The sequence below is a fragment of the Centroberyx gerrardi genome, chromosome 8 (assembly GCF_048128805.1).
Source record: "Centroberyx gerrardi isolate f3 chromosome 8, fCenGer3.hap1.cur.20231027, whole genome shotgun sequence".
Lineage (NCBI taxonomy): Eukaryota > Metazoa > Chordata > Actinopteri > Beryciformes > Berycidae > Centroberyx > Centroberyx gerrardi.
The window spans coordinates 32,129,363-32,147,407 of record NC_136004.1 but is presented as its reverse complement, the minus strand read 5'-3'; the positions used below and the strand labels follow the sequence as shown (position 1 = coordinate 32,147,407).

At 41.5% G+C, this 18,045-nt stretch overlaps 1 protein-coding gene across 1 annotated transcript in view; it reads right to left on the bottom strand.

The window, feature by feature from the left end:
- Positions 1-3,360: 3,360 nt before the first annotated feature.
- The window catches only part of cep120 (centrosomal protein 120), a 30,417-nt gene continuing 15,732 nt past the window's right edge, over positions 3,361-18,045 (bottom strand). The window contains exons 18-20 of the mRNA XM_078285254.1: positions 17,765-17,863; positions 6,336-6,481; positions 3,361-5,364 (exon numbers count right to left, since the gene is read on the bottom strand). Coding sequence (XP_078141380.1) covers positions 5,148-5,364; positions 6,336-6,481; positions 17,765-17,863 — 462 coding nt within the window. The 3' untranslated portion in view covers positions 3,361-5,147. The remainder of the gene's footprint in view (positions 5,365-6,335; positions 6,482-17,764; positions 17,864-18,045) is intronic.

Below are 18,045 nucleotides of genomic sequence, written 5' to 3'. Positions count from 1 at the left end.
ATAGAGAATAGAAAACACATAATAGAGAATAGAAAATGCATAATAGAGAATAGAAAATGCATAATAGAGAATAGAAAACACATAATAGAGAATAGAAAATGCATAATAGAGAATAGAAAACACATAATAGAGAATAGAAAATGCATAATAGAGAATAGAAAATGCATAATAGAGAATAGAAATACATAATAGAGAATAGAAATACATAATAGAGAATAGAAAACACATAATAGAGAATAGAAAACACATAATAGAGAATAGAAAACATATAATAGAGAATATAAAACATAATAGAGAATAGAAAACACATAATAGAGAATAGAAAACACATAATAGAAAACACATAATAGAGAATAGAAATACATAATAGAGAATAGAAAACACATAATAGAGAATAGAAAACACATAATAGAAAACACATAATAGAGAATATAAAACATAATAGAGAATAGAAAACACATAATAGAAAACACATAATAGAGAATATAAAACATAATAGAGAATAGAAAACACATAATAGAGCTGAGACACGTAGACAGTATGATTCAACAATACAAAAAGATCATTTGTAGTCTCATAGATACACAGAAAAAATAAATAAAAAGAAAGAAAAGAAAGAAAAATAAACAGATAAGTAAATAAAGTAGTATTACCACTGGTGTGAAGACAAAAAAATCTGGTTTGGGTCTCTTCCTCTTCCTCCTGCAGTGTGAACGCAGCATGACATCACATCCGGTCCACAGCTGGTCTGATCTGTGTGACGAGCCTCTGACTGACACACACACACACACTGATACACTGTGTGTGTGTGTGTGTGTGTGTCTATCAGCTATGCATGCTATGACTGACGGCCCGTCCTTCTTAGTGCTGTGACCGTGTGTGTGTGTGTGTGTGTGTGTGTGTGTGTGTGTAAGGGTATGTGTAAGAGTCTGTTATTGTATGTGTGTTGTATGTGTATGTCTGTGTGTGTTTCTGTCATTGTGTGTGTATGTGTGAGTGTGTGTGAAAGTAGCATGTGTAAGTGTCTGTGTGTCATTGTGTGTGTGTGGTTGGCTATTAGTGTGTGTGTGCCAGTGTGTGTCGTGTTATTTTCTGTGATTTTTCTGTGTGTTTTTCTGTGTGTTATCTTTTGTGTGTGTGTGAAAGTATTGTAAGTGTAAGCGTGACTGTCCTTGTGTGTGTGTGTGTGTGTGTGTAATTAGTGTGTGTATGTACGTGTGTGTGGTTGTCTATTAGTGTGCGTGATTATGTGTGTGTGACTTTCTGTGACTTTTCTGTATGGTTGTCTGTGCGTGTGTGTGTGTGTGTGTGTGTGTTTGTGTGTGTAAGTGTTCCAGTGGTTTATCGTCTGTGTGTGTGTTTGTCATTGCATGTGTGTATGTGTGGGAGTGTTGGATGTGTGTGTGTGTGTGTGTGTGTGTGTGTGTGTGTATGTTCAGTACTTAGCAGGATTTAGTCAGTTATCAGTCAAAAGAAGTTTTACTAGCTGGAATTTCAGATAACACAAACACACACACACACACACACACTCTCATTGACCTCTAAGAGACACCAAAAATTCAGATGGACACACACACACACACACACACACACACTCTCATTGACCTCTAAGAGACACCAAAAATTCAGATGGACACACACACACACAGCTGATAAGAAACTAGAGGAGGATTCCACTTCAGACCTCGGCGTCGCTTCTCTTCTCTTTCTGTCGTTCTTTCCTCTGCTTCCTTCTCCTCTTCCCTTCTTTCCTTCCTCCCTTCTCTCCTCCTCCGTTGCCAGACCTCAGTGGTTTTATCCTCCTTTTTCATCCCCTCCTCATCTCCTCCTCTCCTCTAGATGGATGAGTTGGGAACATCTGCACACCGTCAGCACTGAGGACCCAGATGTCAGCACTCACACTCACACACACACACACACACACACACACACCACTTTATCTACTGCTCTCAGCATGGCAACACACACACACACACAGGCGGCGGTGTGTGTTAACATGTTGTACTACATGTGATTACACGTGTCGGCTGTCTGACTCTCCGCTCCGCTCGACTCTCCTGACGCTTCACTTCACATTTCACACATTTACATTTCTTACCTGTTTTTATTTTATTTTAGTCTCATTGGCTTTTGTCTCCATTATTATTTTGTATTCATTTTTAATGTATTATTTTTTATTATTTCTCTAATGTTTTTGTTTTATTGGATGCAAAGGTTTTTGTAACTATGCTTCACAAATGAAGTGTTTTATATTTGGGATAAGTCCAATTAAATGATGAAATTATCAAACAGAAAACATCTTTCAGTCTGTGGATAAAATGATTAAATAAGAGAAAATAAAATATTTGGCTTTCTGAAATGTGGAACAAACAAATGTGTAATAAACCTTATTTTTAATGAAAAATAAAATTTCAATGCAATTAATCCGCCAAGTAATATAGTATTGGTATGAGAAGTAGTTTTTGGTTAGGGAATTAATATTTAAAATCACTGTTATGTGGTCAAAAGATGTGCGTTTGTATGTTCTAATATTAGATTAATATTCAAATGAACTGTTATACAACGGCTTCAGCCAATCAGAGTTGAGGATCTGGACTCTTTTAAAAAGCTGAACTTACTGATTTTTGATCCAATGTTTGTTTTTTTTGATAAATGAGAAATGCAAAGATCACATTTGGCACAGATTGGTAAAAGGTCTGATTTTGTTTTCCAGGATTTTGTTTTGTTTGAGGCTCTTCATCTGAAATCTGTTCCAAAATCTAAATCGTCAAGTTCACTTTGTGCTGAATTAAAAACTATCAGGATACGCGCGTTTAGAAAAGTGAAATCACATAATGAGCTGAATGAATAAATGGAAGAAAAAAGAGAAAACAAGAACCAAAAACTACTAAATGAAAAACCATCAGGAAGTCATAATTTACAAAAGGCCTTCGTTACAAACTGAACTGGAGTGAAAAGAAAGAAAGAAAATCAAAATGAATGGATGGAAGAAAGAAAGGGAAGAATAAAGGTAGATTGAAAGCAAGAATGAAACTATCAGAATGTCAGCATCTTCAAAAGGCCTTCATTTACATACTGAACTGGAGAGAGAGAGAGAGAGAGAGAGCGAGAGAGCGAGAGAGAGATGGGAAAAGAAATTCAAATGAAATCCAGATCAGTTAACCAGTGTAAACACATCTACCTCCTCCCTTCGTCTCTCTTCTTCCCTGCATCTCTCCTCTCTCCAACGTCTAATAAATAAAGCAGAAAACACCTTGAAAATATCAGAAATATACCTACAAAAATACAAAAAAAATCTATATATCCACCAGACAAAAACAAACAGTGCATAGTATCCCAAAATAATTTATTGGAGACAAACAAAGAAATCAATGTCCACTCTTCAGCGGCTCGGCTGTTCATCATAAAAATAATAAATACTGTGTCAGTCAGTCTGCAGGACAGGTGAGACGAGGCTTTACTGAGCCTCTAGCGCCACCTACTGACAAAAACCTCTCATCCAAACCTCTAACTACACACTGTGCAACACTTAGTCCTGCACTAAACACTGTACAGCAACTCAAACACAGCGTGAGTCGTCAGATTCTAATAAGTTAAATAACATTTTTGATATTTTATTAAGTGTTCTGGGCTCAATAATGCATCATATTTTAAGTCTTTTCCTCACAGAATCATCTGGGAATATTGGTTGGGGAATATTAAAACACGTGAAAACACACAAATGTGACGAAAAATAACGCAAAACTCATTTTTTGTGTTTTTCTATTTGCACAGCAAGGGCTAGAAATCCGGTTTGAGTCTCGTTCAGCTCACAGACACAAACCCATAACCATCACATCCTGCTGCCGGTTCAACAGACAGATCAGACATTTTTAACTCCTGAACATCCTGAACAAAATGATCAGTACAATTAAAATGGCTGCTACAGAGCGTGTGATTCTGTTTCCCATGGTTCTCTCAATACGGTTCAACTTAAATACATGTTTTTTTTTCTATGTGTATTATCATAACTCTTAATGAGTGGTCCTCAACCTTCTTTTTTTGCCTTGTTTGTCCTGTATGTTGAGGAGTGACATGTAAATAAAAAAATTATCTATCCATCTATCTATCTATCTATCTATCTATCTATCTATCATGTTTGCTGCTGTTTTTCCAAACGGTGTCACAGAGGTTCAGATGTTTTGTCTGCATCTTTCCCAGCTCAGTCTGCTGCAGGAGAACTGACTCAGGGAATCTGTTCCGTCTACAAATCAGGAATTTGACAGTGAATTGTTTACAAGCCGAATTTGACCGGAGCCAGAAGAGTGTGACTGGCATTTTGGGGGCGAGAATGCGATCGATAAATCAAATAAAAGCTCCTAGAGGAGATCTATTTATGAGTCCAAGTATCTCTTTTATTTGTGCGTTTATGTGATGACGGCTCCACGTTTTGTTCTGGCTCTCCTGTAAAGTTTGCTACAATCCTACTTCTGGATCCAAACCTTCCATGTGTTGGAAGTGAGAAATCAAATAACCACACGCTGATTCACTTGACAAGTCTGTGACACTGACACCCGTCCTGATCTGAGTGGCAGCTGACCGTCCTCACCGTCCCGCACGCCGACACGCCGGACAACAACAGCTGCAGAAGTCACACGCCTGCAGGACGGGAGGTGATGGTAAACCTTTGGCTGGTTTGGTTAGTCGACTCTACCGGATCTATTCAGAAAAACTAGCTGGCTGTTAAAACCGCCAAAATGCCAAAACCCACCTGCCGCTCTGACCTGATGAACGAGAATGTTAAGTTTCATCACTGAACTGTTCAGTTTCATTACGTAACGGTCCCAGAAACGTCATACATGTTCTGTCAGTCTCCATCATGGTTGTGTGACCATTACTTGGTATATTAGAATATTGGCAGGTGTATTTCTTTGTTTTTGTCTTCGGATGAAAGCGTGATGTATGACGAACATCATGTGACACCAAAGAAGAAGAACAGCAGACTCCAGACGGGTCGTTCGTCTTCTGTTGGACGTTCAGGAAGCAGATTTATTCGCTTCCACCCCGCTGATGGAAACGCACCGACTCCGCAGTTCATTTTTTTGTGACATTTCAAACAGTTTGTGTCAGTTGTGTGGAGTAAACAGCTTGTGTCAGTTGTGCGCTGGTCAGTGTTTCCCTCTGTCGCTCATGACTTGCTGTATCTGTCTGTTGAGCTCGGAGATGATCCGGTCCTCGTGAGTGTAAACTCCGGTCCGCAGCAGCGTGTCTCTCTCCTCCAGCAGACGACTCAGATGCTCGTCGGCGCTCTCGTTGAGGGCGGGGCCGGGGGCGGGGCCAGACAGGGAGGAGGCGGGGCCTAATCTGTCCTCCTGCTGCTTCAACCTGTGGAGGCAAGAAGGGACAGACAGCAAGAGAAAATAATGAGAATAATTGCAATAATAATAATATAATGTATTAGCATTTTTCAAAAAAGTTAAAGTATTTTAACAAATAAAAGTAAACATCTCACTCATGAAATGAATTAAAACAAGTCAAACAAGAAGGCACCACAAGATTAAAAAGACAGGGATAGATTGTATTATAATCATAAAAGTAATAGGATAAAACACATCACATAAAAGCAAGTCTATGAAAACAAGTTTTAAGAATTGATTTAAAAGATGATCGATCCAGAGCCAAATATAGCTCAACTTCAGTCTTCATACAGCAGTTTTTCCACACTTGTTTTAAAATTAAATTACAAAACTTTTCCAGAACTTTATACGAACTTTTCACGACTGCCTTTGTAGAAAATCCTCTGACATTGAAAATTTGTTTTGTTTGAGACCCACAGCAGCCGCTTTCTGTTGCATTTTTACAGTACTCCTGTACATTTTATTTTCAAGTCTTCTTAGTATCGCTATTTCAAATTTGTTGACTTTTCCAAAGGTGAATGATATTTTTACAACTTAACTGTAAAATTTTGAAAACAAATTTTAATATTTCAGGACTTTTCATGACCGTGAGAGCTTTGCTCACAGGAGGTAAAAATGTCATCAGTAAAATCTCAAAATGAATCCTAAACCCAGCAGGTCAGCAGTGAAGAAAAGGCAGAACTGGACTGATGTGATTTCATGTTTGTACCAGTTACAATCTAAATTAGCTTCTGCTTTTTCAACAAGCTGGAAACATAAAATAAACTTTTGATTGATGCCAGAATACAGAAAGTTACAGCAGTCTAAACACGAGATAAAAACATGAATGACTTTCTCCAGATTACTAAATAAAAATGCCTTAGACATAAACAGTAAATTTGACAAAGTTGTCATAGTAGCTGACATCATCATCATCATCATCATCATCATCATCATCACCTGTTGAGTTCGTTCCTGATGCTGTCCAGTTCCTGTCTGTCCGTTCGGACCGCCTCCTTCTCCTCGGTTGCTAGGTAACGCAGCCTCATGGCCTCGAGCTCCGCCTGCTGCTTCTTCAGACGATTCATGGCGTTCTCCTGCTCCCGCTACACACACACACACACACACACGCACACACACACACCCAAATAAACACATACACAAAAGCATGTTGGTGCTGTGGACATTCGTTCCCTAGTGCTGGGTTCACACTACACGACTTTTCGGATGTTTTTTTGATCGTCGTTTTTGATCGAACATGTTTGATTTTTACAACCAATCAAATCTAAACGGAGACCAGCGATAGCCAATGAGAGTTGAGTGCCAAGGAAGGGGAAAAAATATAAAAAGTCTGGCAAGAAAAATAGTCTATGTCCATGTTTGTACTGGTTGTGTGTTGCAGTGGAGCGAGAGTTTGTGTTTTCATGAGACTGGAGAGTTACGTGGCGTTAAAACTCGGGTAGAGCTGCACAATTAATTACAGATAATCGTATATTGTGATTTTATGTTTCCACAGTTAATCAAGTAATTTGGCGATATTGAAGTATTTGTTATATTTTCAATCCCGTTGAAAGTCCCGGTGTAAAATATCAAGCGCTTCCATTGCGCCTGACCAATCAGAACCTTTGAATGCTCATCATGCGTCATGTGACCGAAAGGAAAGTTCAGATGAAGAAGCAGAGAAACTTTGCAGAGAGACTCTTTGGAAAAACAAAGCAACGAGCAAAGAAAGAACGTTAGATAGGGAAATAAAAAAAAAACAAAGTGAAAGAATACAGTATATATTAAGGTGCAAAAGTGCAAAAAATAATTTAGTTTGAAAGCCCTGGCTCCCCCTGACCTCTGACCCCTCTGGTGAAATGCATGCAGAAGATGCCAAGAAGCTAATTCCTCACTACACTGTGTGGAGTTTATGGTGATTGAGGCGCTCTAAAAAAAAAAAAAAAAAAAGCTGTGAGAAATTTGTCACGAAATATTTCACATTTTCATAAAAACACCCTGAGAAAAATACTGAACGACTCAAAGAATGCTCACAGAGACCAACACTAACAAGGGAAGAATAGAAAGAAAACTTAATAAAGCTGTCATAAAGTCGTATTTCTCTCAGCTGCTCCGCTCTCCAGCTCCGACCGGCCCGGCTTCCCAAAATTATCCTGAATACTAAAATCGGCTCTTTCTATTGGCCGACAGCGGGACGACACTAAATCACTGGAACGGCCCAGACAGGGAAAGAAAAACCATCGTTTGCTGTCACAGCTTACTTTTGTATCTGGGCTGCTCTCGCCTCTTAGTTTCTGAGGGATTGGAAGCTCCCAAGTGTGCTCCAGAGGTCTGACCAAGTCAACTTCACTTGAGTCCCAAGTCAGTCTCAAGTCTTGAGGCACAAGTCTCAAGTCAAGTCTCAAGTCTAAATGTAGAAAAAGTAAAGTCAGAACAAATCAAGAGTCCAGTATCAATTTAATATCTTAAAGAAAACTAAATATCTAGGACTTTTCAATGCAATATGGTTTTAATAGGATAAAAACTTGGTAAGAGCATCATGAGTTTGATTTCTATAATCAGTTTCAACTTCAATAAATTCAATCATTCCATACAAATTCAGAAAACAGAATTTAAATTCAGTCGTCCGCTGGAACAAATCTCATCACTTTCAATCTAAGTCATTTACACAAACACAAGATCTCAAGTCAAGACTTTAGAAACCTTTTCAAGTCATCAAAGTACAAGTCAGAGTCAAGTCCCAAGTCACCAGAACCCAAGTCAAGTCAAGTCTCAAGTCTTCTCTTCATGCATCAAGTCAAGTCTCAAGCTATTCACATTGTGACTCGAGTCCCCACCTCTGGTGTGCCCAGTCGACTTTCCCAGTATAAATAAAGCTTTAAAAAGAGACGGGGGAAAAAAAGTGAAAAAATGCCAACGACCAGACTGGAGGCAGTGGGATGTGGATTTGGGAAACTGGGGTCCGTGTTTTCCTCTGATAGAGAGCAGAGCTACTGGCAGTTTGATTCGAGATGGAAAAACTAACATTTTCACATTGCTACTCATCTACTCCCTCTCTCTCTCCCTCTCTCTCTCTCTCTCTCACACACACACACACACACACACACACGGAAAGCTTTCATTTTCACACGCTTGCTCACCTCACCTTCCCACAAAAAATGCACACTCACAGACACACATCAAAACACACACACAATCTCTCGTTAACATATTACTCACTCAACACACACACACACACACACACACAGCGGTGTGTTGACACAGGCCCGGCTCTCTGTGGACCATTAGCGGTCAGTATTACAGGCCGTTTTAAGGCTAATTACTAGAAAAACAAACGCGCTAAACATTTTCTCTAGTGCCCGCTGCCAAGGACAATCTGAGGCTAAACCCTGAAACAATTAGAGGAGAAGGTAATACTGAGAGAGAGAGAGAGAGAGAGAGAGAGAGAGAGAGAGAGAGAGAGAGAGAGAGAGAGAGAGAGAGAGAGAGAGAGAGAGAGAGAGAGAGAGAGAGAGAGAGAGAGAAGGTTCTGGAAGGAAAAACTTTAGCTACTAAAACTACGGATCAGAACCTAAAATAGACGCTTTGCAGCAGCATCATAAATCTCCCATCAACCCCCTCTGGTGCCGTCATGGAGGTCCAATGGAGAACTGTGTGTTAGTTAATAAAGTGTAAATCTGTAGCAAGCAGCTAGAAGCAGAGAGCAGCTGAGTCAGCTTGTTGTGGTGTGGCTGTAGATCCATTCAGTAACGTTCTCAGTAAAAGTGAATAGTGTGATAAGGTGGATTTGGTTACTGTGACACAGTAAACTGTCTTGTCTTTAGCCCTAGTCTCTACTCCAAAACACTCTGAGTTGTAGCTTGAGAAGAGTCAGCTCAGTTAACCTGAACAAACTGTTAGCTAGCTAACTAGCCGGCAAACACACTGATGTTAATGTGAACACGCTAACGCTAGCCGCTACTAGATACGTTAGCTAGTGTGCTAATCAGATGTGTTAACAACAAGACAGTGATGTTAGCTGACCAGATACTATGGTTAGCTAGCTAACAAGCTGACATCTAAACACTAAATCAATCAGATGGATCAGTGATGAAATGATCAGTTCAGTCAGAAACAGACAGAAATTAACCGTCTGTTCAATTCTGCTGAGACGGACAGAAACACAGTCAGCTGTTCACAGAGCTGATCATCCAATATGGCCGCCAGAGGGAGGTTACATTACCAGAAAGTCCTCTATAGGTCATGGGATGTTACTGGTGGGTCTCCACATGACAAGAGTATCCTGAAGGCAGAAAATCAAACTGGGAGCCAGAGAGCTGAAATCACCTCTTAGGTTTATAGTACATCATCTCCACAAATGCGCTGTGGGACTGCAAAGAATCTGTACTTGTTTAAATATTTTTCAAACGCCGAAAAAACAAATTAAGTAGAAAAAGCTGCGTCCCGTCTCAGAGGAATTCATACGAAACATAACTCACATCACACCAGAAACACGATCCGGTTCCTCTGTCAGTGTGGTGCGGCTCTGGGCCGGGCGACCAGCGCCTGACTTCTGCCCCTCGCCCCCTCGTCCCTCCCGCCCCGTCCAACTCAAACAGGTCAGACGATGGGTAAACCAGAGACAAGCTGTGAGCTGGGGCGGGACGGGGGGGAGCGGGACGGGGGTGGGGGCAGGGGGGGGTGGCTGCTGGAGGAAAACCAGGAGGGCAGGAACAGGGTTTGAGACAGTCGGGGGGTTGAAGTCGGGGCTGCATGACCAGGGAATGACTTCTCCTCCTCCAGTTTCTCGTCTCCCCTCCATTACTCCACTCCACTTTAAGAGGTCAACAGTCCAGAGCAGCTGGGAAAGGCTGTCTATCTACATTTCTCACACACACACATACACACACTTTCATTCCATCACACACACACACACACTCTCAGCTCAACTTTAGTTTTCTGCGCAGGCCTGTCAGATTGCGTCGGGGCTGCTCGCCACCTGTGGGAGTTCAGGAGTAGTTTTTCACCTCCGCTGTACGAGCTTTTTCATGGATGTGATGAATACAACACAAAGGCAGAAAGGAGGACAACTGGGACCAACATTAGAGATAAATGAGTGTATTTCCCCAACAGCTGAAATTACAGAAAAACATGAAGAAAAAAAAATCAAATCCCTGTTTTCTGTAAGGATCTGACAGATCGGGGCTCGGATAGCGAGACACCTGTGGGGGTTCAAGGGCAGTTTCCCAGCTCCTACATACAGGATTTTAAGTTATTAAAATGATTTAAACCAGGAAAGTCAGCAAAGGTTGCAGTGATACAGGAACAGACAACTTCTCTAACTCTTTGTGCCACTAATCCAAATCTTCTCATGGCTGTCTAAACAGCGGAGTACATCTACACTAAAAGAACGCTGAAAACAAAGTTAAGATAATTTATGCACTTCTTCTTTTTTGTCTAAAGAGACGAGGAAGTCTGTGTTTTGTCTTTTTCAAGCCCAAATATTGGGACAGTGAGTTAAAGTTGGTCTTTTTAAAATGTTAAGAACTGGGACAGGGAGCTAAGGTCATTTTTAAGCCCAAGTATCGGGACGAGGAGCTGAAGTCGGTCTTTTAAAGACGAACAGGAGCTGCAGACCAGATGCGATTTCACAGTTTCACCTCCATTCATTATGAGAAGAGAAAAGCTGTGTACGCATGGAGTAACGGGATATGTGACAATGTGAACCAGGTCCATGATGAGAAAAGTTGAACAAATACTGGAGAAAAGTTGAAAAAAAATTATGCAAATGAGCACAGCGGTCGTAATGCGAAAACCAATCACATCTGGGAAAAAAGCTGGAGATCGCTGGTCTTCCTGGTGTGTAAGCAGCGGTCTCCTAAAAGCTGCTAATTTCAGAGCTGGTAGGCTAAAAAACTAAAGTTAGCATGCTAGCCAAGCTATCCCATCACATCCAAATAGCTGTAGCCATTTCGCTAGGTAGTTCGCTAGTGCTTTACTCACTGATTTCCGTTTCCATTAAGTGAACAAAATGATGAAATACAACACAGGTCTCCATACACAAACATGGTTAAACAAACTGAGAATTTGCTCAGATGCTTGTTCCCAAAACACCCAATGACACGGCCGCGACCTGCGACGATGCACCTTAAGTATTGGAATAGGGAGCTAAAGTTGGTCTTTTTCAGCCTAGGTATTGGGACAGTTAGCTATGGTTGGTCGTTTTACAGTCGAGGTGAAATGAAAAATGCCTTTTTAACCCTTTTAGATCACATCCCCGGTCATATTGTGCACCTATTTAACAATATATGCCAAAAAAAATACAAAAAATCAATTTCTTTGTATTCTTATATCAAAATTCAATCATGTTTTCTTCCTTACAACAAAATATGCTGTGTGCTACGTAAGCCCATAACCAATTTCAACCAATAATATCATGACATCCACCCATCAATCAATCTTCAACTTTTAGCGCACAGAGCTAAGATTCATTAGTTAGCTAGCTAGCAGCAGCACGGTACTTCGGTGTGTCTTCAGGTGTTAGGACACGCCCACTTTTCAACGTTCAAATCAAATTCCTCCCAACGTTACGTCCCGCCTGTCTTTCCTGTTTCACTCGGAAATACGTCACGATACGGAAGTTAGATACTCTCGAAATGCCGTTTCATCTCGACTTTAAGCCTAAGAATCGGACCAGGAAGCTAAAGTTGGTCTTTTTAAAATTGGGGCAGGTTTCAGAAACCCTGAGATGATCTGTACCACAAAAGAGTGAGCCACCATCTCCAGCGCTGTGTGAAGTCAGTGTTTGAAGGGTTAGAGCAGCGTTCACAGGCTGGTCTGCTGGGTGAGAGACTGATAGCAGCTGATAAGACACATAAGACCAGAGGTTGGGAATGTGGCCAGTCTGTCTGCGATAGAGGCCGCTGGTCTGGGTCTGGGTTTCCATTGTCTGGTCGACTCCAACACTGAACACAGCAGAAAGTCCTCTAACGGCATTTGGACGTCGTTCCCTCTGTGGTCCTGATGTAATAATCCATGACTTTTCCATCATTTTAAGGGGTGAACAGTCTGGTTTCCACTCCAGTTGGACTGAAAACCATCTAACGCAATGACTGTGTGAAACAAGTTGAAAGACACATTCATCTTTTAAAATGTAGTCGGAGGCAGAGTTCCCATTACTTTTCCATGACGTTCCGTAAATCAGAGCGCTTCCATGACCTGAAACTGATCTTCCTTTCTGGCTTGTTAATGACATTTTTCAGTCTGGCTTCCACTCCAGTTGGGCTGAAAACCATCTAACGTAATGATCATGTGAAACAAGTTCGGAAATACATTACATTGAAAAAATTCCTTGAAATTCCCCAACCAAATCAAAATTCAATGATGTTCTAGGAATTTCATGAGCAACAGGCACTTTCTAAAACTCTCCACTGAAACTCTCTAAAAACGACATGTTCCATCTGCCAGTTGATGGAGGCTTTTATCCAAACTGCCTCACAGTACCAAGAGTGTTTGTGACATTTTTAGAGTGGGAATCGAACCCCTAACCCTTAGTGCCTTGCTCGACTCATTAAGCAACAGGACCACAAACGCTAATGAAGACTAATGAAGGTGGTGTGGTCCAACCCGACTGATTGATCAGTGGTAGAAGTGTGTGTGTATGTTGGTGTGTGTGCATGTATACTGTCAAAAGCCCAAATATTAGGCCTGAGAGCTAAAGTTAGTCCTCTGCTGCCGCTGCTGACTCATCTGTAGTGTAATATGGATTTTACATCAAAAGATGAAAATGAGGAGATAGAACAAACTGTCATCTTTAGATTCTGGGTCTTATTATTGAAGTCTGTGCTGGAATACTGACACCAGTGAAAATTAAAAAAAAAGACAAACTTTAGCTCCCTGTCCCAATATTTCGGCTTTAAAACGACCACCTCCATCTCCCTGTTGTACTCAGGCTTTAGAAACACCAACTTCAACTCACCTTCCCAACATTAACAGGAAAAATACGCCCTAAAACACTGTTAAAAAAAGCTATTGGTTGAGTATCTTGCATTTCTGGGCAGCTACAATGGAGTTTGATAGCAGAAAATGTTTTCAGCGATCTAAAACATCAACAGTCAATGTCAGTAGAATAAAATCCATCGTAGAAGAGGCAGCGATACCAACTTCTCCAACGACAGTAGCCGGAAATAGACCAGAATGCATTGCAGCCACAAGACAGGTTGAGTAAGGGGCGACTTTTTTCGCCTCTTGCTGTGAATATCACCATCGCTCTCTCCACCTACATGTAATGAATGCAACAAGTTCAGGTCCCTTCTCTTTGGGTTGTTGAAAGGCATTCTGGGAAACGAGGGAAATAACTAACTGCGGTAGAAGTAGATGAGGCAGGTTGAGGGAAAGTGGGTTCAACCAGAAAAGTAAATAACAGTTCATCACTAAATAACTCCTGGACCGTGTTGAACATCACAGACTGAAGAGGTCTAACAGTGGAAGAGAATCTCAGTGGGTTTCTCCTTTAAGCCTTTAAAAACGACCAACTTTAGCTCGCTCTCCCAAAACTAAGGCTTTAAAATGCCAAATTAAGCTCTCTGACCTACTACCAAGACTTTAAATATGCTAAATTTAGCTTCCTGACTCAATAATAAGCTCTCTGTCCCAATATTTTAGCTTTAAAAAGACCAACTTAAGCTCTCTGTCCTAATATTTTGGCTTTATAACAGACCAAGTTTGACTCACTGTCCCAGTACCTCACTATCGTCTGGATATTAATTCTCACTCTGCGTCTCCGGCTGCCCGCACCTCCTGGGTTGAAAAGCACATTATTCCTCGGACAAGAATTTTTATGATCCAACTTGAGCTAAACAGCCGCCATGCGAGGCGCTGAGAGGAGAGAATAAATAGGCGAAGCGAGGCCGAGAAAAACCAAACAAGCGCCGGCTTTAAGAAACCGCCCGCGCCGAGACGGATGGTCGTGTAAACACACGCCTGATATTTCATAAAAAGCGAGAGTGTGACATCTGAATATTTAGCGCCCCGGCTAGCTTATTGCTCAACGCAATCCCGGGGAAGATTAATAGGCGGGGGGCGACACTCAGCGCCGAACCCCCTTAGAGCTGCATAAATCACACTGTGTTTTCTTTACAATGATCTGGCACTTAGAGAGGAGAGGAAGGAGGGATGGGGAGGAGAGAGAGAGAGTGAGAGAGAGAGAGAGAGAGAAACTGTGAATTTAGAGAATAAAGAGAGAGCGAGGGAAAGAACGAAAGAAATAACTGTAAAAAAAGAAAATGAGAAGAGATTGGGAAAGAGAGATGTGGAAGAGGAGAGGGAAGAAAGAACGAGGGAGTGATGGAGGGAGAGAAAAGGAGAAAGCTTAAGCAAAGAGAAAAAGAGATGAAAGAGAAAGGAACAAAGAATGAGAATGAGAAAGAGAAAGAGAAAGAGAACAAGAGTGAGAGACTGGAAGACTGATGAAGAAAGAAGAAAGAGATGATGAGAGAGAGAAGGGAGAGATGGAGGGAGAGAAAGGGAAGGAGGGAGAAAAGAGATGAAACAAGAGGGAAAAGAGAATAACAGAGGAAGAGAATGTGTGGTAGAAGAAAGAGAGAAAATGATAGATTAGGAGAGAGGGGAGAGAGCAAGGGGGAAAAGGAAGAAAGGGTAAGAAAGAGAAGAAAGAGAAACAGAGCAAAAGAATGAGAGCAAGAGAGAGAGAGTATGTTACAGTGAAGAGAAAGAGGAAAGAGAAAATGATAGGTTGAGAAAGGGGGAAGAGAGATGAGAGATGGAGGGAGGAAGGGAAGGAGAGAGGGAATGAGAAAGAGAACGAGTGTGAGAGACTGCAAAGAGAAAAAAGAAAGAGAAAAAGTGAGAGATCGGAAAGGGGGAAAGGGAAGAGTTGAGGAAGAGAGAGAATGAGGGAGGGAGGGATGGAAGGGAGCAAAAGATTAAAGAGTGAGAGAGGAAGAGAATGATGGAAAAGTAAAGGAGAGAGAAAATGATAGACTAGGGGAGAAGAGAGAGAGAGAGAGAGAGAGAGAGAGAGAGAGAGAGAGAGAGAGAGAGAGAGAGAGAGAGAGAGAGAGAGAGAGAGGAAAAGTGTCCTTCCAGTTTTCCAGCTGGTTAATGTCAGTAACAGTTATTAGTTTGCTCAGATAAGGTCTTTGTGTGTGTGTGTGTGTGTGTGTGTGTGTGTGTGTGTTTACATTAGTCTTAGGCTGGCTAAAGGCCCCACTTAGTGCAGTTCTGTGTGTGTGTGTGTGTGTGTGTGTGCTGTTAAGGACTGATGGCTCTCACACATTTCATTGTCTACTTCACCTTGGCTAAATATTTGGCTCTGGTGTAAAAACACACCTCACTCACCCACACACACACACACACACACACGCTGGCTCTCTTACTCACCCACACACACACACACACACACGCTGGCTCTCTTACTCACCCGCACACACATACACACTCTCTCTCTCACACACACTCTTTCGTACACGTACACAAACACACACTTGCTCTCTTCCTCTCACACACACACACACACACACACTTTCTCTTTCATCCTCACTCTAACACACTCGCTCGCTGACACACACACATTCTTTAACTCACACACACACTCTCTCTCTCTCTCTCTCACACACACACACACACCTAACACAAGCACTGAATCAATCACACACTCATTTGACGTGTGCAAAAGTGTGCACATGCTCTCTTGCCTTCACTCACACACACATACGAGTATACAGATCTATGCACACGTACCCACGCAGCCATGATCGCACACACACACACACACACACACACACACACACACCCCTGACGTCAGATGAGGGATGGCGGCGCGGCTCAGCTCGGCTTCCTCCGCTCTGCTAAATGTCCTAACACTGTCAGCTCGTCTGCAGCAGCAGATTACAGCGAGCGTCTGAAGCGGCGGCACATCGCTACGCACAAAAACTACAATTATCTCCGGTGAAATATGGCTGCTGTCAGGACAGAAACACAGAAACACAGAAACACCCGGCTGAGCGTTTCTGGGGGAGTCTGAGGAGTGAAGTCCGAGTGGGAGGCGTGTCTGCTGCTTTTTGAGAGATACTGTCACGTTTACCTCGATAATGATCAACAAAACCATAATTTGTTTATTTTTCGAACCCCCCGGTGCAGAAACACTACATTCACCATTAGTGGCATAAACAAAAAAAGTAGGCCTATGCTTTTATTTTGAAGGTACACCCACCTTACTTCCTGTCTTATTCTGTCTTTCTGTCTACTACACTCGCTCTCTCAGTTTAACTGAAGCAACCCAAATGAAACCGTTTATGCAAAGTTGGCTACTTGATAGAGTTATCTGATCAATAAAGTACTAATAATATTAATAACAATGCACTTAGACAACAGTCTTTTTAATGCACCGGTCACTTTACCCCATCATTGTACCAGATCTGTTATTATTCCTCTAAGGTGATCTGCTACTTGGACTTTATTCTTGTACTTTTGTTGTTTTTTAAGTCTTACATCCATGGATTTATGTCACCTTTTTTATTTATGTGGTGGAGGGAAGGGGTCATGTGTTTTTGTCATGTATGTTATCATGTGTCTTTTATGTTATGTCATGCTTGATGTCCTTGTTGTTAATGTTGTTCTGTTATGAACACACGGAGACAAATTCCTAACAATTAAGTTTGTGCGGCAATAAAGGATTGAATCTTGAATCTTGAATAACAAGTTGAGGCGCCCCAACACTCTTTTAAAAGTAGACTTAAAACATTTCCAATTACTGCTGCCTTTAACTCAGTCTTCTGATGTAATGCACTGGCTTTTTAGAGTAAATGTCTGCTGTTGTTATACTTCTATATACACTTTAAATTGTCTATGTCCCCTGCATGTGTGCATGTGTATGTTCTTATTTTATTTTGTGAAATGTGCTATAGAAATAAAATTTGATGTTTGACCGGACTTCTTCTTGTGTTGTATGGCAACTGAAACAAGGATATGGAGTGATTCTGTTTACAACTCGCCAGCCAATAGCGCGCTCTCTGCCTCGCCCCGCCCTCCTCTATTGGTTGGCGAGAAGACGACGTTACTGTTTCCTTTAACGCAACATCGAGAGGTAAACACAGGCCTTTTGGACCCACAGTGAAGGCCTTCGGCTACAAGACACTCGAATCATGCTGCAGGATCTGTTTAGAGAAATGTGATGCACATTTTCTGCCATTTTTGGAACTCTACAACTAGTCATCATTCACTTCTATCGTTTTTTGGCTGATATGAAACTGCAGCGGTGAAATGGCTGTGTTTGGTTGTCCTGTGAACTTTCATGGAGTTTCCACTGACATGAAGTAGATGAGTATAGACTTTTCATTTTGCAGGGAGCTGTTCCTTTACGAAGCATCACGTCCTGTGGTGTACGGTACCTGTTTGAACCTGGCCAGCTCTTTTAAGGCGCGCCCCCACTGCTGCTTGTAGTGCAGCTTGGACTTGGTGGTGGACTCCAGCTTCCTCTCCAGCTCCACCTTAACAGTCACAGAGCAGAAACATCAGTTCAACACACCTGAAACGCTCCGGACAGAGTTATAATACTGACACTGTAGACTAACACACCTTCTCTAGACTGATCAGGTTGATCTCTAGCCGTAGTTTGATCTCTTATCTGATGTTCTGAATAATTTGTACTAATTATACTGGTAGAAATACC